A 25,230-nucleotide genomic window follows, 5' to 3' on the forward strand; every position below is an offset into this window, starting at 1 on the left:
AAAAGGAAATTATTGAGTTGCTTAGTAATTAGAATTTAAAACTTGAGTTTCCGCAAAAAAAAAAAAAAAAAAAAAAAAAAACGTGGCGGTATTCTGGATTACAGCTAGAACTCAATTTTTACAATTTCCAAATATTTTCTGCAAATCAGTACCACATACTTATGCAAAAAAGATTTTTCAGCTTTAATGCATATTAAACGCAGATATTATTAAATACTGAAAAACGTTGTACACGCTTTATGTCCAGCAGTATCAAATACAGCACCAAGACTTCATTTGAAATGCAGCAAATGACAAGCATAACGATCTTGCTAAGACATGATTTTCTTTCATAAATTTTTGTATATTTGAAGCAAATCCTAAAATTACTTCTTTTTGCATATTGTTTTGCAAAGAAGTAAACAATTAATGAAAATGCATTAATTTTTATATCATTATTTTATATTTAATACCTGGCGGAGCGAAAATGGGTCATAAGAGTGTAAGAAGTGCTATTTGAGAACATTGCAGCAATCCTAGAAGCTATTCTAAATTCGTTCAGAAGAATGAGATTGTTAAATGATCTTTTTTACTAGGGCCAAATTTTCTGAATAATTTTCTACAGAATGAAATATGCATGGCTAAGGTTAAAGCATATTTATTGTCTTTACTTGTTTTAAGAAAGTTCATATTTTCAAGGAAATTATTGTCAATACTGTGAAGTACTTTAAAGTATGCAATACTGTTAATTTTTTTTACTGAAATAACTGGGTACATTTCTTTTAGAGACGTTTTATTATAAAACAACAGATGTTACAGTTTTCTATAGAAATATGCATATGAAAATGTTGCTATTGGCTACTGGTAAAATAAAATTTGTTATTTTTACAAAATACAACAGTTTTTGTTTTTTCAGAGCAAACACCATTAACAAAATTTTGCAGTCTCTCATTTTATTTCATTCTTTCTGTACTGAAGCCAGTAAACTCAAGGATATACTTCTTACATTTTGGAAAGTTTTACAACAGACAAATTAAGCTGATGACAAAAATATGTTTCTTTCATTGGAAGCATAGGTTTGATACATATATCTTTGCAAAGAAAATTGGTTATGCTTTGGAAGAGATAGTTCCTTCTTAGTCTTTTTTTCCTTCTTAGTGGAAGTCCACCAGTAGCCAAGCAGAAGGATACTGAAGTCGGGTACTCCAATATAATCTGTCAAATATTTCATCATGTGTAAGCCACTATCAAGACTGAAAAAATAGGAATTTGTTATTAACCAGGTAATTTTAATTGAGAAGCAATTCAGTGTTTATGCAGGTTTCTAATTCTCTTGTATATGTTAAAGCCTGCTGTTTATTGAAGAGAAAAATTCTGACATATGCCAGACAAAAAATTAATTAAAATTTTATGTAATATGTAATGTAAACGAAGAGAACATGAAAACATTTCTACATACATACATACATCACTGCAATAAATACCTTGAAGTCTGAAAATGTTCATATCAAAATTTTATTTTAATTATGAACATTCCAAAGTTTTAAAAAATAACTTACTGCATAACCATGAAAACATTTATGTGGTCACTAAATTTGCTGGGATTTGTACCCAAGTTGGTAAAAATATATTTATGGGTGCCCTTCGGTGATTTTTGGTGGTACATGGATACCGAGTTTGTACAATTCTTTGACTTGTTATTTTGGCTTCGTGTAGTAGCGATTTTTGCTCCAAAAATTGCCGCTTCACAAAGACAAAGTAACAAGTCAAAGATTGCACAAACTCGGTATCCATGTACACATCAACTTATTTTCACTTAGAAAAGCATCAGAGAATTGCACAAACTTGGCACTGCACACTCCCTTGATTTTATCATGTACACATCAAACTATTTTCACTTAAAAAGTCAAAGAAGCATCCAATTCACACAGCCAAACAAAAAATACATAATCTCAATAAACTGAATTTTAAATCAACCAATAAAATAACATAAAAATGAAATTCATCTTATGCATCTAAGCACTACACAAAACAAATATCCACTTACATTATTTAGAAATTTGTCCTTTAGTCTGCGGCACACAAAATTCCTTAACAGCACCCAAAACCTTCCTAAAATTACCTGAACTAAAATCCATATATCGGCATCGCCACATAAATTCACAAAAATAAGAGTCAAAAATATCCTCCGTAGTGCCGATATTCTCCTACATTCAACCATAAACATTTCCTTCCTACAAACAGGACATTATAATGGCTACTAAGTTACCCTTCATTTACACACCTGTCGATTAATGCACTTTTCCTCTTTCATTCAAAATTGTACAGAAACTTCAAATTAATCTTACCACATTCAGCCATTCTATTGTCAAAACAAGCAATGTACTTCCTAACCGGTCGCGGACACTTAGCCGAAGGGACACTTAACCGACACCAGTTAGCTGACAAAACATTTAGCCGACATACACACTTAGCCAACATGGACACTTACCCAACAGGGCACTTAGCTGACATGAACACTTAGCCGACATGACATTTGGCCGACACGGGCAGTTAGCCGACAAGACATTAAGCCAACAATGAGTCTCGCTCTTCCATTGCTTTCAAATTTCTAATACTTTCATATTTCATTACTACTTTGCTCAACACATACTACATTCATTACTGTATAAAGTCCTTCCACTAATGAAATTTTATTTCCCTGTCAGGAAGTAGAGTGATTCGCCCTACTCCTCGCCACACAGGAACTACTTTTTTTTTTTCTGAAATGCTATATACACTTTTAGAATGCTATTTACAGGTTAAGCATCACATATTTATTTATCTGGGATAGGGTTCCAACACAAGAATTCGCACCTCGTGGCCTGCAGCCACCTAACAGAAGTAGGTTTTGTTTATGTAATTACGGGTAAGCCACAGAGCTACCTGCCTAAGGGAAGGCATACCTTCGTCTAGGACCTTTTTTAAGGAAAACTGGCTCGTATACATGTCACACATGGGGAAAACCACGAAAACACCCATGCAGCCTGTCCGTTCGCAGGATTCGAAATTCGGACCGAACTACCAGTGTTCAAATTAGTTTAAAAAATCCACTGTACCACTCGGTCGCTGCTGGGACTAACAGAAATAGAGTGACCGTTCTACTTAATACCCGTTTTACCAGTCTCTTCCAATGAAAATTGCCTTTTTAGGCTAGAACTTTATAAATGCATTCAGGAAAATGGGCACCAAAAGTTTTCGCATTACCATTTAGCTAAACCAAAAACAAAAAAGAGAAGGAATAAAAGAGAAAAAATAATAAAATTAATGAAAACTGAAATGAAAATTTTTACATTTTTAACAGATATTGAGAAAAGTTACATTTTATACGAAAAACATTAATACAACATATTATATTGAAAATTGCACATCGCGACTTTCAAAATAGAGTAAATAATATATATTATAAAATGTTTTAATTCCATTTTATATGACCAAGGCCAACTTTTACTCAAGGCCTGTCAGACAGAACAAGATTCCTGTTGCCAGTTTCCAGTGGGTTTTGCGAAATTCATCTCAAGGTGGCTCTCGCATACCACTATACATTCAACATTTGTAACGTAACTCATTAATAACAATTACTATTATTTTATTAAAAAGGATTGCTGTTTGCTAATAGTAATTACAGAATGGTATTTTGTTGCATGCCATACTGAAAAGTTTTCTTGTTTTTAACAAATTTTTTACGATTGTATTTAAATGATTATTTCAGACATATCACTGATGGACGGATAGCATTTCAATCAGTTACATGTAATATGGATTTAATACAAATGCATAGTACAAAATTTCTAAAACAAAAGCCATCATGATGGAAAATTTTAAAGCTTTAAAATACTTTTGAAATGCTTTTTTTCCTCAGCTTTCGTATATAAACAAGCTTCTTATGTTCAGCTTCATGTCATTTTTTCCTCTTCATGCCATAAAAATATCACAAAATTTTCTATCATACTGGAGATAATCTCTGTTTTCTACATAAATGATATTTTAACCTACTATATATATATATATATGTCATAATAAAAGCACAAGGAAAAGGAAAAGACCGAACACTGTAGATGCTTGATTAGACCCATATTGAAGAAGATTTTGATTGCGCAGTATGCTAGTAATGCTAACTTGGTAATATCTAAAGAACTTGGCAGTCGAAGCAGTTTTAATTCCATTTTTATTTCCAATTGATATTTGTGGCCACAATCACTTGGCACTCTAGTCGTGCCTTTCCACAGAAGATTTACATTTTTGATATTGTTGAGATAGAAAGCAAGCCAGCGAAATTACATCTTAACAGAGCAGAGGGCAAAAGCTGAAGTGCGTCGTTATGAAAGATGGAAGCACGCGAAGAGAAAAGTTTTGGTTTACAATTCGGTGATTGGTCGTCAAGAGACATCTGGTATTAACGGTTACGTAAGATCGCATGATTAATTTGAATGACGCAATGCAGATAAGTTATTACGATTTTAGAATAGAGAGGAAGAATTAATGTTTATAGTTATATTATAATTCTGATTCATACATTTTTATCTTACATATTCCCCCCTTCAAAAAGAAAAAGGCGTAGCGACAGAGAAGCCTTTTTAAAGAGAAAGAGTTAAAGCACTAGCAAATAAAAAAGAAAAAATCATAAAATTTTGATTCTATAAAAGTATAATTTATAAATATCAATTTTTTTAAAATAAATTTTTAATTTTTAGAGTCCTATTGAATTTTTCAGCATTTCAGTCCAAATGTCTTTTTGTTTGAGAGTTCACATAATCACAATTCTTCAGCGAAGGTTCTTAACATAGAATATCACAAAATATACTTTTACATAACCTTTACTTATAATTAAATGTAATGCACATAAATATTTATGATACTTATTTCTATACTGATAAGTTATAATTTAACATCAGATTTTCAGAATTTATGGTTTCACCGTTATCATCTTTCATTTACAATTCCTGTATTTTACCAACTGGGAGGCCTCGCAATACTTCTAAACAAACCATATCCATCAGTAGGGCTGTCCTCTTGAGCTAACCAGTGTTTTCTATGCACTGGTGGCCCAGGGTGCCTAGACAGTTACATGAAAAGACCTCCGTTCCTTGCATTAAGGTAACTGGCCTTTGAGAACTGCACTAATACATTCCATAATAAAAAAAAATATAATAATAATACAAAAAAATTACAAACACTCATAAAATGAGAGCCTCCAACATTATCTTACTTGAAGAGGGTAAAAGGAACAACTGTACAGAGGTAATTACAGGCCTCTGTTAAAGGAACCAGTACACCCTCGACATACACTATACTTAACATACAATCACCCATAAATTTAACTTGCATTTACCATAATTTTATATTACGTATCTGTATTAATTTCACTTATTTTTAGAATAATTATAAAATTCGTATTCAAAATTCTCAACAAAATTTCAAAAACATAAAAACTTATCTTAATATCCTTCCCTATGAGTAATTTAAATAACTTAAAATTAATTACTTAATTTGCCTACACATAATTATGAAAAATTATAAAAATTAATGAACAAGAATTTCACATTTTCTCAAAAAAACTGCAGAAATTTTAACCAAAGTTGAAATGAAAAATTCGCAACATATTAAATGATTTAGTTCCTGAGTTAGAGTCACACGAATGTAACAATTTTTGAGCTGTTGAAAAAGTGGAAGTGCAAATAATTTTCTGTCGCATATACTTGCAAACACTAACTCAGATCGACCTTGAACTCCCTGTAATGCTGAATTCCTAAACAGTAATTCACTGATGATTTTCTTTTCACTAGGCATTCAAATTTCTCAATTTATCGAGAGATTACTTTCAATCTGTAAACACTACGCGTGATTATTTTTTTTTTTTTTGAAAATATGTAAGATAAAAATGTATGAATCAGAATTATAATATAACTATAAACATTAATTCTTCCTCTCTATTCTAAAATCGTAATAACTTATCTGCATTGCGTCATTCAAATTAATCATGCGATCTTACGTAACCGTTAATACCAGATGTCTCTTGACGACCAATCACCGAATTGTAAACCAAAACTTTTCTCTTCGCGTGCTTCCATCTTTCATAACGACGCACTTCAGCTTTTGCCCTCTGCTCTGTTAAGATGTAATTTCGCTGGCTTGCTTTCTATCTCAACAATATCAAAAATGTAAATCTTCTGTGGAAAGGCACGACTAGAGTGCCAAGTGATTGTGGCCACAAATATCAATTGGAAATAAAAATGGAATTAAAACTGCTTCGACTGCCAAGTTCTTTAGATATTACCAAGTTAGCATTACTAGCATACTGCGCAGTCAAAATCTTCTTCAATATGGGTCTAATCAAGCATCTACAGTGTTCTGTCTTTTCCTTTTCCTTGTGCTTTTATTATGACAATAAGGAAGAATTAATCTTTATAGTTATATTATAATTCTGATTCATACATTTTTATCTTACATATATATATGACAATGTTGACATATGTTTGATTTTTTTCCAATTGTTAACAATTTGAGAAGTGAATTTAATGCAATTAGTTCAATTTAATGCAAATAAGAATGCATCCATAGATATAAATATTTTATAATAAATGATAATTGCATTACCTTTTTTACGAAATTTATTACTTTTCAGATCTTCTATTTGTTATCTTTAATCCAGGAACATTTGAATACTGTCGGTACTAGCTTCAAAATTTTATAGTGCATATCTCACTTTAATTAGTGTCATGTATCAGTATGTTCTACACGAATTTGTGTTTACCTGCTGAGTGTTTTGTGGTTGTACTTGATGTAGTGGAAATTCCTGCGTTGTCCATATATATATATATGTAATTAATAGAGATAATACTTTTTATTTTATAGAATATGGCTTTATGTTTTGTTATATGCTGTCAATGATATTGAAATACTTAGTATTCAACACTAGCAGTCTCAAAATTTTATATTCCCTCCGTCCCAAACTAGTTATTACATTTAGATCGAAAATTTTGTTCCAAATTTGTTGTTACATTTCAAATAGGTGGTGCCATAAATAACTTTCAATGTAGTTTATAGATCGACATTAGTAAAATTATACAAGTATAACCACAAACTACAGTTTTACTACAATTAATGTAATGCTGCATACTAGGTTTTCATTCTCAGTTTTTACTTTCCACAAAAGTAGGACTTATTTTGGGACAGTTTTTTCCAAGCAAATGTATAGGGTTCCCTTGTTGCTAAACCATGCCCCATACTGTAAGAACTCTACCACCGTAAATCAGAAAGATTATGTGATTAAAGCAATACTTCGAGGGCTGTCTGCCTAAAGGAAGGGATGTCTTCCTAGAAGACTTTCTAAGGTAAACTGTATCGTATAGGTGAGACAAATGATTGAATTCACAATTCATTAGCTAGAAGATACTTTTATGCGATTACTGATTGAAGAGTCTCTACAAAATGGGACGAGGCTTAAGGATGTGCGAACCCTGGATTTTTTTAACTAATTTTGGTTCTGATTTAAGGAGGGAGTGCTTAGTAAGTAAAGTTGTTCACTGATAACGTAACACCCTGAAATTTCTGAAATCAGTATGTTCTACACGAATTTGTGTTTACCTGCTGAGTGTTTTGTGGTTGTACTTGATGTAGTGGAAATTCCTGCATTATCCATCCATATATATATATATATATATATATGTAATTAATAGAGATAATACTTTTTATTTTATAGAATATGGCTTTATGTTTTGTTATATGCTGTCAATGATATTGAAATACTTAGTATTCATCACTAGCAGTCTCAAAATTTTATATTCCCTCCGTCCCAAACTAGTTATTACATTTAGATCGAAAATTTTGTTTAAAATTTGTTGTTACATTTCAAATAGGTGGTGCCATAAATAACTTTCGATGTAGTTTATAGATCGACATTAGTAAAATTATGCAAGTACAACCACAAACTACAGTGGTACTACAATTAATGTAATGCTGCATACTAGGTTTTCATTCTCAGTTTTTACTTTCCACAAAAGTAGGACTTATTTTGGGACAGTTTTGTCGAAGCAAATGTATAGGGTTCCCTTGTTGCTAAACCACGCCCCATTCTGTAAGAACTCTACCACTGTAAATCAGAAAGATTATGTTATTAAAGCAATACTTCGAGGGCTGTCTGCCTAAAGGAAGGGATGTCTTCCTAGAAGACTTTCTAAGGTAAACTGTATCGTATAGGTGAGACAAATGATTGAATTCACAATTCATTAGCTAGAAGATAGTCTTATGCGATTACTGATGGAAGAATCTCTACAAAATGGGGCGAGGCTTAAGGATGTGCGAACCCTGGATTTTTTAAACTAATTTTGGTTCTGATTTAAGGAGGGAATGCTTGTTGTTGGGAAACTAAAGTTGTTCACTGATAACAAATGAATTTTCTGAAATTTCTGAAAAATGTTCAAACGAAATCGTAAAATATTCAGTCTCAATAATCAGTAAAAACTTATTCAAATGTAGTAACTAATTTGGGACAGAGGAAGTATATGATTCATTGTGATTAATATCATGTATGTTATTATTATAGGCTGAAGGTGATAGTGAAATACTTGGTACTCATCACTAACAGGCTTATAATTTTACAGACGATTTATTGTGATTAATATAATGTATGTCATTATTATATGCTGTAGGTGGTATTGAAAAACTTGCTATGAATTTGAATATCTGTAATGTTGCATTTACACTTCGGAGCTCTAAATCTGCAATATTTAAAATTTTATTTTTATAGTTCCTAAAAAAATTATTTGATAATAATTTTAAAAAGTCATTAGTACCTAAAATTAAATCCCTTTTAGAAATAATTTTTTTCTCATGTATTAGAAACAGATATATACATTTTTGATAGTAATTTATTAAGCTGGCAGGCTACCTGCTAAATTTGTACTATATGAGTAACTGAAAAGTGAAACATATGCTCTAAATTGCCCTTAAATTCAAATCAATAGTTCTAATAAGTACAATTCAAAATAGTGTATAAGTAGATGAAAACAGGAATTAAAATCAGAATCAATTAGCTGATGTTTATAGGCATTTCGAAAAGTAAAGATACACTGTACGCCAGAGGAAAAGAAAAGTTTTGGTGAGCAAGTTTTGGAAACACAGGTGTCAACCTTGAACCGTTAGCTTTCTCTTCGCGGTCGTTCGGCATTTCAATGTTGATTCTGGTTGGAGTAAGTCGTGTTTAAAATGGCTGCGCCGATTCAGAATCCCGCCAAATGCGAAGCATGCTCCATCATACATTTTCTTCATGCAAAAGGTCAGCGACCAGCGGATATTCACAAAGAAATTGTTTCTGTTTATGGGAACATTATGAATCGACAAAATGTAATGAAATGGTGTCGTCATTTCTCTGAAGGTAGAACCGATGTTCATGTCGAACAAAGAACAGGTCAGCCATCTGTGATCTCTGATGCCCTTCTTCAGAGAACAGAGGAAGCAATTTGTGCGAATAGACGTCTCAAATTGAAAGAATTGCATCAGATCATACCGGAAGTGTCAATGACAACTCTTTATGAAGTTGCGACTGTCAAGTTAGGGTATAGGAAATTGTGTGCGCGCTGGGTTCCAACAGGTGGCAACCTTCTATGACTGTGGGATACAAAAGCTTGTGCACCGACTTAACAAATGTTTGGATAACGGGGCTGATTATTTCGAAAAATAATAAATAATCCAGTTAATAAGATGTAACTGATGTTTTCTAAATAAATGTTTTTTTTAAGGAATGCGAGCCATTGTATCTTTACTTTTCGAAATGCCCTCGTACATGGGGGAAATAAAGAATAACTTGAAATTTCGTGCTTTCTTTCTAAAAAAAATATATTTTTATTGAAAAGGAAATGTACAATTTCTAACTACTATGGATTAATCGTTTTTAAATTTTGCATATAACAAGACAATATTAGTCTCTGGTATATTTCTGCTAATAGTTAACGTTTTTGATATATGAAGAGTGAAAATGTAGCTTCTGCAGAAATGTATTCAGTTATGAATAAAACAAAATCTTAAAGAATATTTTACTTTTAAATTAAACATTATGTACCAGTTTAGTGCTATAAACATTAACCTAAGTATTTTAAGAGAGAGGCGTGTTCAATGCTTAAATGCTAACTGCTTATGCATATTAGCCCAGTTGGGCTTTAATAAGCTATATTGATCTAATCCCCTGAAAACAATCAGAGTGTCAACTATCAGCTGGTTCCCAGCCGGGAAATCGGAGCAGGTATGTGTGGTCAATAAAATGTCACAGAATTTTTATCTCAAGAATGGTAGCGTGAACAGCTCATTATAGAGGCCACACCTAATTTATACCTTTACTTGTCTTAAAAATTCACTTTTTTTTAATTCTTTTTAATAACAAAATAAAATACATTTGCTAAACTAACCCTTCATCACTATATGTTTCTATAAAAAGTATAATTCAAGAATAACAATAATTTTTATTGCACTATTTAGATTTTTCATGACAGGGAAACGAAATTTCATTTGTGGGATGAGCAAAATGATTTTGTAAGGAAAAGAGAATGTAACACGATGTATTGAGTAAAATACTAATGAAACGTAAAGGTATTAGAAATTTTAAAGCATTTGTAAGAGGAAGATTGTAAAATTAATATCTTTAAGTAAACAAGAAAAATTATTAATGATGTGAAAGTGTTCAAAAGAACCCAGTTGATTAAAGGAAGAAGCTTTACAGATAATTTTTGAAGATCTCATATTAAAATGTAATTAAGTGACCACCGTACTTAGCTAAAAAAATTCTTTTCCCTTTCGAAATTTAATTCATATTCCCTGACGAGAAATTTCAGAGCTTTTTCGGTTTGGCCAATGTACACCAATCAGCACAATACATATCAAACAATGCCAAATTAACACAATAATTAAAAGCACATATGAGATCTTTAAGAATTGAAAAATGAATTTTACCAATAGGTGAAAAATAACTTAAATATTGAACTTATGGAGAAGTCGAGAAATTTTGTAATTGATAGGAAGTTTAAATAAAAATTGGGTACCTGTCAGTTAAACGTCACTGTCGGCTTAGTATCCTGTTGACTAAATGTCTTGACAGTTAAGTGTCCCGTAGCTAAATGCCCTGTCGGCGAATTCTGGGTGTCGGCTAAATGTTCTGTCCGCTAAGTGTCCTGTCGGCTAAGTGTCCTGTTGGCTAACTGTCCATGTCGGCTAACTGTCCTGTCGGCTAACTGTCCGTATCAGCTAAATGTCCTGTCGGCTAAGTGTCCGTGTCAGCTAAATGTCCTGTCGGCTAAGTGTCCTTGTCGGCTAACTGTCCGTCAACTAACTGAGAATGTATGATTGTTATTGAGCCCTTGACAGTTTGGCAGCAGGATTAAGTGTCAGTCAATTTCTAGCCACCCAATTCCATGCACCAAAGAATATTAAGTGTTAACCCCTTACTCGTTGCAAAATTTTGACAAAATGTATTCAAAAATCATCCATTTTTTTTATTAATGTTTTTTAATGCTTATGAAATTTTAAATAAATTTATATAAAAAACACTACATTTTTCGTTAAATTTAACAGTTTTTTTAAATATGTAAAATTTTTATTAACTTACCTTGTTTTACTTTATATTTGGCTTTCCTCTTACACCCAAGCTACGCAGAAAAGCTTCAATGCAGGTCTTTAAGATTACATGTAAATTTTGGATATAGAAAAATCACGTACGTTTAAATGACGCACACTATTATCTGCAAATGGTAAGGCTTTTATTCAACATCAATAATAGCTGTAATATTTTTTCAAAAATTAATAAATTTTCTGGCTATGGTAAAGTTTGAAACAGGGTATGCACAGTCCTACATTGCAATCTTTACAATAATACCTCGTTTCTCTCCTAATTCGTTTTCCATTTGCATTCTTCTTTGATGAACACATTTTACATTCTCTGGAAGGGTTTTCTTTTTTTTTCTGTAGGTGGTATAGTTTCCAAAAAATGTCGTCCAAATAAACGATTTGATGGCGTTTCACTCGATGGACGACCTCGTATTGAAGAACTGATAAAAGTATGGTATTTTTCAATTATTTCATCGATTAAATCCATCTAAACTTTAGATGTGACTTTTTTCCAACTACTTTTTTATAAATTTGAAAAGCGTTGAAAACAGCTTGGTCTAAAAGGTGAAAGAATATTTTTTCATAATATTTTTTCCCACCTTTTCTTGCTACTTGATAACTAGAAAGATACTGATCTACAAGATCCACACCTCCCTTGTTTTATTGTAGTCAATTACTAACTTTGGTTTTGTTTTCAGTTTTTTACTTTGGGTCATTACTTCGACAGTTTCAAAATCATGAAAAGATGATAACATTGTTACTTCCTTTTTGTCTTTCGATTTGAGGGCGAGGATTTTGCAGCATCTAAATGATATAACTTCGTCAATTTTTTATTGTTTATTTTTCGATGCTAAAGGTAAATCTTTTTTGTTTTGTTTAACAGTTCCAACCACATCTGTTTGATAGGTCAAAAGGATATCACATAATTCTGGTGAAGTATAATAATTATCTAAGGTGATGCAGTAACCTTGTTTCAATAATGGCATCATCATCAACTTGTGAAGGTACCGAGAGAGATCGAATTTTGGGATGAAACAAAGTACCTTTCCCGGCATATATGATAAATGACCATATATAACCAGAACTAGATTCGCTTAGCATGTATGTTTTGATACCAAATTTTGCTTTTTTCAAGGGTATGTATTGGCGCCAGGATAAACGTCCTTTGTACAAATCAGCGTTGCATCTATGGTAATATCTCTTTCTGGAGTAATTGTTTTTTTATAAACTTTATTCAGATGCTCACAGATAGGCCAAATTTTGTAGAGTTTCGAGTTGGGATGATTTTTATGGATCATAAGAATCATTGTTCACAAGTATTTTTTAATTTCACAGTATCTATTATATGACATTATCTTACGGAAAAAAGGATTGTCTATTGATGTTTTCTTAGTCCAATACATGCTTTCTTCAGGTTTTTTTTACAATACCTTGTAAAACTGAAAGTGCAAAGAACAAATGGATTTCATGTGCCGATACGGGTTTCTATTCTCTTCTACTTTTCAGTTTCCTTTTCCAAACAACATTACCTGATTGCTCAGCGTAACGATTAGTCTCTTTTACAATTACATCCACTATTTCATCATTTATAAAATTTTCATAATATTTAAAATGCCAGCACTGGCTTGAAATGAAATATTAACTTCAAGCAACAATTTGAACTGAAAACGTGGAGGACAAATATCTGGGACATCCAACATAATTTGGTTCCATTGGCGCCGTGGTAAAAGTTGCACGGGATCGTCACTATCGTCAGAATCCGATACTTCAGAATCGAAAGAATCTGAAAGAAAACTGCCTTCTGAATCACTTCCCGATTCTTCAAGACTTAAATCTTCTTGATCACTTGAACTACTCATTTTACAAACATTAAATACGAAAAAGCGATGAGCACTGAAACTGCATCTTTTCAAAATTTGTTCTAATGGAAAAAATATTCTGAATCTACATACTACTGTTATCTAATCAACTTACAAGTATTGGGCTGCCATCTGTGAGCCATATGCGTAAATAGAATTAATACGGGCGCGATAAAAATTGGTATTCCTTTACCTTTTTATTGCAAAAGCAGAGCCTGTGTGAGATACGGGCGCGACAAAATTTATTAGTATTGGTTGTTCGTACGAGACACGGTCACGACGAGTAAGGGGGTAAAGAAGGCTACTGAAGGTGACACCATGTGAAACACACTTGAGGCCTTAGGAGGGCCCCCCAGACTTGAGGAGTATAACTATGTCAGCCTACCATCATCAGAGAAAATTATGTTGGTGCAAGGAGCATATTTGTTAGGGAAATGAGCCGCAGTGATATTCTCTGAAGAAATTTATCTTCAGCTTGAACATCAGCCACGGGCTGCAAGTAGAGTGAAGAGACAGAGGAATAACTCATTATAATTTATTTTAGAATTTAATAACGGATTGAGCAAGAACATTTTAGAATTTCGGGCAGGCATTGAGTAACAGAATTTTGGGGTGGCAAAATTTTTGGAAATTAGGGAAACTTTTGGCAACAGAATTTTGGACCCACATGGGTTGTATCAGGTAGCAGAATGCCTTGAGTCAACCCTATGTATGGTGCATTGAGACATATATTAAAAGACATATCTTAATACTATCTTTATCAACAGCAAAATTCTTTTGTACAGATACCTGTTAATAGTCAGATTATAAGGTATTTCTCCCACCTTCTGGGTGTGCCTTCGTCGTGTAGTGGTCAGGACACTGAGCCGGTATTCAGAGGTCCGTGGTTCGATTCCCGGCAAAGACGGTTGCTAATTTTTCATCTTGCCTGCTTCCAAAAAATCCTAGTGTCTCTACAAGTGGTGCCCGAACTAAAAGGGTGTTGGATGATGATTCTCCTCACCCAGGGTTTGGCGGTTGGGTCCCCTGAAAACCCCAGTCACTCTTTAAAAGGGGGGAATATATAACGTATTTCTCCCACCTTCTTCATGTGCCTTTGTGGTGTAGCGGTCAGCACACTGAGCTAGTATTCAGAGGTCCGTGATTCGATTCCCAGCGAGAGCGGTTGCTAATTTTTCATCTTGCCTGCTCCCAAAAAATTCTAATGTCTCTACAAGATTAGAGCCATTTTTGCAATATCCCATGCTTAGAAACAGAATTGAAAGGAAGTAAAAGAAAGAGGGGGAAAGTTTCTTATAAAAGAAAGGAAAAGAACAGAATATAAAAAAGAAGATAAGCATGTTAAGAGAACCACTTTCGAGAATCAAAAGTAGAAAATTCACGTAATTTTGTTTTCAAATTTCTTCAAAACATTCTTAAAAGAAATGAGATATTCAGCATAGATTTCTTCCAAAATATGTCCATTAAATTATGATGATGGGAGGCCCCAACTTGTCAGCAACAGTAGTAGGGACTGCTATGAACTGGAAATTACACAGACTCTTAAGAAAGGTTTAACTCCCTTTTTATTTCACTTTAGAAATCACAGTTGTGTTCACTTGACACTCACAAACTACGCCGACCCGGCGGTTGAACAAAATAGACAAAATGCAACTAAAAATAAATGACATGATGAATAAATAACGAAGTCACTACTACTAGGCTCTATAATCGTAACTAACTTAACCGCATTCTAAGATACAGCTGAGATTCAGCAAACTCTCTGATTAAGAATTTGATAGATTCAACGAACTGTCGAAATAGGCACACAGGCCGAAATGGGCGGTTCTTAAACTTTCTATTAAGCAACCTTCACACTCGTGATTCAAGAAGCACACTTACAATCTCATTTCCCTTCTATTTAACTCAAATTTCTTCTGCTAAAATTTGAATACTCTGCGCGTTCTACTAAGATTTACATACTCTGGCATTGGCAATTCTAGGGAAAAGTAAAGGCTTGACAGGAAAGATAGCTTAAAATTAAAATAAATGTTAGTTAAAATAAATATAAACCCTACATTTGCCGCTGCCAGAATTTGGTAAACTTGGAAGCAGGTCCTAAAAACGACCTGTTGAAAAAGTTTCCACATTCTGATCTAAAACTCAAGAGCCCCGTTTACATAAAATAAACTGTTTCCTCAAAAATTACAATAATTTATGTAGATGAATACAATTACCATACCTTCTGACAGGATCCTTTCTGGTCTTCAGCAATCAATCTTTTCTCTTCCTTCTAGCATCTGGCAGGAATAAGTATCAGTATCTTCTAAATACATTATGATTTACACTTTCTTAACACTGGATACAGTTTTCAATTTCGATCCTTTTATTTTCTTTAATTAACTGCTTAATTCATATTCATTCAAGTATTCAAACATAAATTTAACTTTACCCTCGTTCTCCACCATGTGTGGTGTCAAACGGGAATATTCATGTTTTTATATTACAACACTTCCCCTAACCACAATGATTTGTTAGAATTCCAACAACCAAATATGACACACGTTAATCGACATACTGAAACTCGATGAGCTATGTTTAACATTCTTAAAATTCAAGTGTAGGTGGAGAACCCTACAAAACACATTCATTCTAATTCCCCCTCATTCATCTTTAGACATGCAGGCTTTCGCTCTAAAGCATGATTTTATCTACAGTTTAATACTTAAATTTGAATTCATTTCTTTCGAGCATTTACTTTTAGCATCTAAAATTTTATGTTTCTAGACTAAATTCTACTTTTACATAACTTTCAAGTATTTACCTATATTTACAAAATTCTAATACATGTGATTTTTACAATTTACCATAAAATGAATAAGAGAAAAATAAATTTTTACTTTACTCATTGTTCGCCAAGCTGGCGGCACTGAAACTAAAGTTCTTATTAATACAAGAATACGAAGTTATTTTTATCTTCGGCCAAATTTTGGCTTTAACAAAACAGAATTAGTCTTTCGACCAACAGAAACTGCTTGTTCTTAGATTTTATACTTAAAGAAAATAATACTTTTGCCATAGCTAAATAAAGTAAAACAAAACTAAGTCTCAACCGAGACAAATTGACTTCCGTCAAAACATAGAACTTCGTATTTACGCATAACATTTCAGAACAAAAGAAAAAATTTATAGAAGATTTTAACTTATCTTTGAGTTTTCGATGCTTGGAACTCCGACATCCTCTTCTGGCAGAATTGTTCCCAAGTTGTAGAGTTCATAAAAGTCAATCTCCGCTTTTGGGTTTTTCGAGTTTCCTCCATGGTGACTTTTCTTTTTCGCCCTCTGTACGCCGGCCTCTTGGGGTGGTAGTCTTCGGGTTCCTGTCTTTTCCGTTTGGCCCCTGGACGGCTGGTCTTGACGGCCTCCGGTCTGGAATCTTGCTTGAATTTTTTCTGTTGGTGGCAATCTTTTCGTTCCTCCTTCTATCTTTTTCTTCTCGTGAACGGCGGCCTTGTTTGCTCCTGACTATCTGGCCCTGGAAGTGGTTTCCTCGACGCAGAATTTCTATTCTGGAAAGAATCTATTTACCAAAGATTCTTTATGTGGCGGCGTTGATTTCCTGCACTTTTTGAATGCTGGAGTCTGGCCATTTTCCTTCCTTCTTTTCGGGACCCTAGAATGACTTGTAGATGGGCTAGGTTCCTCTTCTGTTCTCTGCTTCTTGGGTGGTGGAGCAGGTGGCGTTAATTCTGGAAATTCCACTTCTTTTGCGCTTGAGTCCTGCAAGAAACTTTTAAGGATTTCAAAATCATTTTGATTATAATATTTTTTAACCTGGTCGGGACTTGCTTTACAGGTTTCCCCTCTCTCATTCTTAAGGTACAAATACGACTCCCTTGATTTCCTGTATTACATAGGGGCCTTCAAATTTTGGAGCCAATTTTGCAGTGAAATTATCTAGGGCACTTGATAAAGAAAATTTTCGCTTTAAAACTTTATCCCCTACTTTAAAATCTGCTTCACGTCGTTTTTTATCATAGTAAAGTTTCTGTCTATTTCTTGCTGTATCCAAACTTTTAACCGCCTGATCAATGAGTTTCTGTATATCTTTTTGTTTGAATTCTTCTTTTCTTTGTGGCACAAAGAATAATTTATCTAGTGGCGTAATTAACTACCGTACTAAAAATAATTCTGCTGGAGTTTTTCCCGTAGTATCATGATTTGCTGTTCTTAAAGCATAAGCTAACTCATTTATGTAGCCATCCCAGCACTTCTGATGTGTGCTAACATAACTTCGAATTATTTTTACAATATTTTTATTAACACTTTCTGCGATGTTTGCATGTGGTCTATACGGAACCATTTTTATATGGCGTATGCCAAGTCCAGTGCAAATGTTTTCAAATATTTGGCTAACGAATTGTTTACCGTTATCGCTAATGACTTTTATCGGTGCACCATATTTTAAAATGTATCTGTGTAAGAATGCATCTGCGACTTTTTTGGCTGACGCGCGTTTAAGTGGAACAATTTTTGACCATTTTGAAAAATGATCTACAATTACTAAAAGAAAACGATTTTTATTTAACTCACTCTGGGGGAAAGGACCAAGAAGATCTATGCCTAAAATTTCATTCAGAAATGTAGCACGAATGCTATTTAAGTACCCGGCTGGGCTGTAATTAATATCAATTATCTCCGCGTCAGGTTTCTTCCCATACAGCATATTTGTCAGCTTAACTTTTCGCAGAATGAAGTCCGTCAAATCTTCTATATTACGTTGATGAAAACTATACAGTTCAGCTTCTAGCTTTGCTCGGTCTTTCACTATGGGGAAGGCCTTTAATAATGATATTTTGAAATTTCCAAAGGTATATGTTTGGCCTCCGAATTCTCCTAATAAAAATTTCCCTATACTCTTCCACCATAGTGAGGCCTGTCCTCTTAGTGCAGATGTGGCAATGGCAACTTTTTGTCTTTCAGGCACAGGGTAGAGCTGGAAATGATTTTCGAGGCCTTCTAAACATATCGCCACCAAATTTTTTCCGTCGAAATTAACGTTTGGCTTGATCGATGCTCTCATCGTTTGGACCAGGTATCCAAATCCTTCTACTTGGTTCGCCATTTCTTGTTCTTGGAATTGTACGGGAGCTTCCATCCAGTTTTCGCCCATTTCAGTTCGTAAAGTGTTCGGGCGCGAATATGATGGTCGGGAGGCCCCAACTTGTCAGCAACAGCAGTAGTGACTGCAATGAACTGAAAATTACACAGACTCTTAAGAAGGGTTTAACTCCCTTCTTATTTCACTTTAGAAATCACAGTTGCATTCACTTGACACTCACAAACTACGCCAACCCGGCGGTTGAACAAAATAGACAAAATGCAACTAAAAATAAATGACAGGATGAATAAATAACGAAGTCTCTACCTACGAGGCTCTATAATCGTAACTAACTTATCCGCATTCTAAGATACAGCTGAGATTCAGCAAACTCTCTGATTAAGAATTTAAAAGATTCAACAAAGTGTCGAAATAGGCACACAGGCCGAAACACGCGGTTCTTAAACTTTCTACCAAGCAACCTTCACGCTCATGATTCAAGAAGCACACTTACAATCTCGTTTCCCTTCTATTTAACTCAAATTTCTTCTGCTAAAATTTGAATACTCTGTGCGTTCTACTAAGATTTACATACTCTGGCATTGGCAATTCTAGGGGAAAGTAAAGGCTTGACAGAAAAGATAGCTTAAAATAAATGTTAGTTAAAATAAATATAAACCCTACAAAATGATAACACAGTAACAAAGTCTGTAATCCGGACTCGTCGGGACTTCGGCAATTCCGGATTAGGGGTTTTCCAGATTATAGATCATCAATTTAAATCTGGTAAGGTTGCATGCAAAAATTATACAATTAAAAATATGAAACTGTAATTTATGAAATAAAGAGCAATTATGATCTAAAGGGTATCAAATTTTACAAAGAATCCGTTTACTTTATTAAACATTTCTTTCAATGTAAGTTGTTTAAGTTGCTTCGTTTTTTGTGCTAATACTTTCTCTTTAATTCTATAAACAGATATAATTTCTTGTTCAGTTACAAAGTTCCACTGTTCAAGTCCTGTAATTGCTGTGTCGAGAATACCGACTAACTTGTCAATCGAAATTTTTTCGTTTTCAGTAACCTCTCTGTCACTTTCTTCACTATTGGAAGCAGTATTTTCTGGATCTAGACCCATACTACAGATTTTGCCGTCCATTAATTGATTGATGATTGGGGCATTTTCGTCGAAAGTTCAAGCTTAATTTTTATAAAATTGCTCTAACAGTCTGCAAAAAATAATAAGCCGGATCCAATATAAGATTAAGGAACAGTGCAATCTGCAACATTAACTGAAATGCCTTAGAGTCAGTAAAGATATTTTTAGCCTAGTTTATACCATCCGTTATACATTAAATGCACATGCGTAAAGCATACAAAAAAAAGTTTGTGGCTTTGAGGTCCGGATTATAGATCATTCCGGATAATGGACGTCCGGATTACAGACTTTGTACTGTATTATGAAGACATTTTCATTTTGCAACATTTTTATGGAATCATAGGTCAACAAATAATGCCTCCAAATCCTTCTGAGAATTTAAGGTCCTACAATCCTACAAAGGAGTTCTACAATCTTTGTGCGAACAACAAAAAACAGAAAATTTTTTAATTTAGAAAAGGAAAAAAAATCAGAGAAGTGTAAACTGAATTTTACAGAGAAAACAGATACACATTTAAATACTCAGAAGTAATTACATGGGAAACTCAGAAATAATTACATGGCACTTATCATGAAAAAATATTAAAGAAGAGAAATGAAACTAATTTTTAAAAAATTACAGTAATTTTTTCAGAAGCACTTCCACAAAGAACCCAGTTAATGTAAACATTGCCAACTTTGCAATAATATTTCAAACCTGGTAACCCAGGAGTTTCAACCTATTCGCTTGTTTGAAGGTTGCAACGATTCATCTTAACGTTGATTTCGTTTAATTATCACTCTTGTTTGTATTTGCAGATTTAAATTATTCTTCACTTATTTATTACAATTTTTTAGGATTTTTACGAATTTTTAACAATGAATAGATAGAAATAGTTTCGTATAACTAAGGAAGTTTTCGGTGACATGCTGGTTCGCGGAAGAAAATATGGCAGGAGGAAGAGAATGATAGTTGGTAACACGGCTGGTAACGTAGCATTAAGCATGCAGAACCATGAGGTGTCTACACCCTAAAACATTTTGATTTCGTGGGCTGCCAAAATATAGATTTTAAATAATTATTTATGTAATATTTTTATTTTTATTATTGGTTATTGTCATCTAAAATAATGAAAATAAAACAATATTTAAAGGCTTAAAATTTTAACACGATAGCATATTTTTAATGCTTTTCGAACAATAAGCTTTGAGAAGATGCCAGGTCTGACACACAACAGATGATTACATTGAAATTTTAAAAAAAATATTGATTCTCTTTATGGATCCCCAGGGTCACCAAAATTAGCAAACCACTACTTGTGTAATGAATATAAGTACAAATAACTCTTGAAAAATAATAAAATGTGCCATGTTCTGGTTTTATTAATAATGCTACTGAAGAAAATTTCAGTGCTCTTGAAGATTATTGGTATTGTCAAATATATTATGAAAAAGATAGGCAGTTGATACAACATAAAATGTTTTAAGCTGTTTGCAAGTAAATTGAAAAAAAATAACATTAAAAATTTGTTTATGTAAAATGGATGTATTAAAAGTAATGCATTCATTAATTTATTACAGGGGCATGGCTCTTATTTGTCACTGAATGATTGTTTGGAATCTGAGATTTCTTCCTATTTGAAACCTATTTTACTTTTAGAATGATGTAAATATGCATTTGTGGATTTTGAGAAATTTATTATATGAGTCTTTTGTATTTATATCTATTATATTAATTATCAGATACGATTTTGAAAATATCAACAAGCAAAACACTTACAAATAATAAAAAAAAAAAAAAGACACTTGTAATAGAAATATTAGTACAGTCAAAAGTCGTTAATCCGGACTCCTTGGGACTTCAGCGATTCCGGATTATAGATCATCAGTTTAAATCTGGTAAGATGGCATGCAGAAATTATAAAATTAAAAATATGAAACCGTAATTTATGAAATAAAGAACAATTATCATCTAAAGGGTATAAAAATGTACAAAAAAAAAAAAAAAAAAAAAAAAGCTTAATATTTATTTGTTTACTTTATTAAACATTTCTTTCAATGTAAGTTGTTTAAGTTGCTTCGTTTTATGTGATAATACTTTCTCTTTAATTCTATAAACATAATTTCTTGTTCAGTTACAAAGTTCCACTGATGAAGTCCTATAATTGCTATGTCGAGAATACCGACTAATTTGTCAATCGAAATTTTTTCATTTTCAGTAACCTCTGTGTCACTTTCTTCGCTATCGGAAGTGAATTATAATGACGAGGAATTTGATTTAAATCATATCAAAGATGGAGTACATCAAGATGAAATACTACATTTAGTAAGAAATTATAAGCCAAATAAAATAAAAACATCTGCCCTGAAGATAAGGATAGTGCTGACAGATCAACTTCCAATTAATTGTGCACCGCAGCGTTTCCCTCTTCCCCTGCCACAGAGCAGCGTGAAATTGATAAACAGATTTCAGAATCGTTAGATAAACAAAGCATATGCCTTTATCCATTTTTTGCAGCAATTGCACTTTTTGTTTAATGGACTTCGAAACATACTTTCGCTTTGTAGATCCTTTACATATTAGTAAATATATATCGGAAATTCTATTTGACATAATCGAAAGTTCAAGCTTACTTTTATAAAATTGCTCTAACAGTCTGCAAAAAATAATAAGTCGGATCCAATTCGAAGATTAAGGAACAACGCAATCTGCAACATTAACTGAATTAGATAATTTTAGCTTAGCTTATACCGACCGTTATACATTAAACGTGCATGTAAATGTATTATGTTCATGCGCACACGCATATTCGCAGCCGTAAAGGTCTTATGCGCATGCGTCAACGCGACGCAAGCTCAGAAAGTTTGTAGCTCCCAAAGGATCATACAAAACGAAAGCATGTTTCGATGTCCATCAAACAAAAAGTGGAATTGCTGCAAAAAATGGATAAAGACATGAAGAATATGACAGAGAGGTTAGTGAAAACGAAAAAATTTCGATTGACAAGTTAGTCGGTATTCTCGGTACAGTAATTAACGGGACTTGAACAGCGGAACTTTGTAACTGAACAAAAAATTATGTTAATAGAATTAAAGAGAAAGTATTATCACATAAAATGAAGCAACTTAAACAACTTACATTGAAAGAAATGTTTAATAAAGTAAACAAATAAATATTAAGCTTTTTTTTTTTTTTTTTTTTGTAAATTTTGATACCCTTTAGATCATAATTGTTCTTTATTTCATAAATTACAGTTTCATATTTTTAATTTTAGAATTTCTCAGGGTTCATAGCCACATTTTAGTTAAAAAAATAAGCACCTATAAGCACTTTTCAAGCACATTTTAAGAAAAAAAAAAAGCACCTGTCTAATTACATTATACACAACTGCATAACCTTAAAAATTAGACTTGTAATTTAAAATATGAGAAATGCAGTATTTATTAAGAGAGAATAAGCATTACCTCACCCATGGAAAATAATTACTTTTTTTTTTTTTAATTTTAAATAACAGTTCAATTTACAGAACTAGTTTACAATGAGAGGAAAAAAAAAAAAAACTATGCAGAACTAAACTATATTACAAGATTTAAAGATGAAATTTCAGTTCAAAATAGAGAAAATAAATAATAATAAGGCATATTTATTGTATTAACTTGGAACCTAATAATAAATAAAATTTTATTTTTCCACTCATATTGATATTTAAATAATTTAAATCTAAATTCTGAACATTTTTTAAATTTTCATCGTATATCAGTTTTCCCTTAACAGATATTGCAAGCAAAGTAATTTAAGTAAAAAAGGGAACCATTTCTGAAATCAGAAGACAGAAATTTGCTTCATGCAGTCATCCTTTAACAGTAAAATCTTAACTAACCTGCATACTTGGAAATTGGCGATTATTCGGACAGTCGAGCGTAACTTGAAAAAGAAGAGCGGAGGGGGGGGGGGGGGGTAGACTGTAGCCGCTCTTTAAATTTTTCCACTAAATAAATGCTTTTGACATTTCGATACGCACATCATATAAAAATAAACCAATGGAACTGAAAAATATTCTGCTTAGCAACTACAGTAAAACTCTTTTAAGTGTTCATAAACAAATCTCGGACAGAACATCAAAATTAATTATCTCTGCAAAATATTGCAAGTGTTATTGTGCAATACGTGCGCCATAATTCTTCCCTACGTGATATTACACAATCGGAATTAACAGCTGCCGGTATTGGGAGAATAAAGAACTAAATAACTGGGGTGTTTTTCGTTTTAATTTTCAACAGACGGCGTTAAATTTCTGGAACAGAATCATTCTTCGCTTGGGTTGGTAGACCGCAGAACTTTTAGTCCTATTCAATCCAGATTGGACAGTGACCAACAAAAAAAAAAAAGTCCGTTGCTTGTTTTGCAGCGAACTGTAACAGTTTCAATATTCGAGATTTTGCGGAGAAAGGGGAGAACCGCCCAATCTTCGTACTGTAATTGGCCAAAAAAACAAAATTATTTTGACAATTCAATTACTTTCCCTTTATTTATTACTTTCGCATTTCTTTGACCAATAGAACGATGGGCACCTGTCTGTACTCTTCGTGCACACCAAAGGTTATGTTAATGCAGAGAAAGGGGAAAAGCTATTTCCGGGAGTATGATTCACCATCTGACATTCCATATTAGGAAGAAAAGTTGTTTATTTAGTTTCGGCTTTGGCACCGGGAAAAATAGCACGTTCATTTAAAAAAAAAAAGCACTAAAAGCAAAATATAAGCACTAAAAACAAAAAATAAGCACTAAAAACAAAAAAAATAAGGGCTTTAAAGAAAAAGTAAGCACCTATAAGGGCCTTTATATTTTATTTTCAAATACAGTCAAAAGTCGTTAATTCGGACACCCATAATCCGGAATGATCTATAATCCGGACCTCAAAGCTACAAATTTTCAGCGCATGCGTCGTGTTGACGCATTTGCGCAGAGACGAACATTTGCGCAGAGACGAATGCGCAGCTTTACCGTTGCGAATTTGCGTGTGCGCAAAATATGTTTACGAATGCGCGTTTAATGTATAACGGACGGGATAAGCTAAGCTAAAATTATCCAATTATCTATTTCAGTTAATGTTGCAGATTGCGTTGTTCCTTAATCTTCGAATTGGATCCAGATTATTATTTTTTGCAGACTGTTAGAGCAATTTTATAAAAGTAAGCTTGTACTTTCGATTATGTCAAATAGAATTTCCGATATATATTTACTAATATGTAAAGGATATACAAAGCGAAAGTATCTTTCGGAGTCCATTAAACAAAAAGTGGTATTGCTGCAAAAAATGGATAAAGGCCATATCCTTTGTTTATCTAAACTTTAACGTTTGTTTATCTAAACTTTAACGTTTGTTTATCTAAACTTTGTTTATCTTTAACGCGGCAGCGTGCATTGAATTGGAAGTTGATCTGTCAGCACTATCCTTATCTTAAGGGCAGATGTTTTTATTTTATTTGGCTTATAATTGCTTACTCAATGTAGTATTTCATCTGGTCTTTGATATGAT

The 25,230-nt window shown here is 33.0% G+C and overlaps 1 protein-coding gene across 7 annotated transcripts in view; it reads right to left on the reverse strand.

Moving 5' to 3' along the window:
• Positions 1-915: 915 nt before the first annotated feature.
• The window catches only part of LOC118188634 (uncharacterized), a 31,983-nt gene continuing 7,668 nt past the window's right edge, over positions 916-25,230 (reverse strand). For 6 of the 7 annotated variants that reach the window (XR_015043933.1, XR_015043931.1, XR_015043932.1 and 3 more), the window contains one exon: positions 916-1,232. Coding sequence is in view for 2 of the 7 variants with exons in the window: in XM_085826650.1 (XP_085682776.1) it covers positions 1,013-1,232 (220 nt within the window). In the remaining 5 variants the exon portion in view is untranslated. Of the gene's footprint in view, positions 1,233-11,614; positions 21,475-25,230 lie in introns of those variants that run through there. The other variant, XR_015043930.1, reaches the window with a different exon arrangement.

Source organism: Stegodyphus dumicola, chromosome 11, assembly GCF_044657685.1.
Source record: "Stegodyphus dumicola isolate Sdum_Otavi_A_Nest chromosome 11, ASM4465768v1".
Taxonomy (NCBI): domain Eukaryota; kingdom Metazoa; phylum Arthropoda; class Arachnida; order Araneae; family Eresidae; genus Stegodyphus; species Stegodyphus dumicola.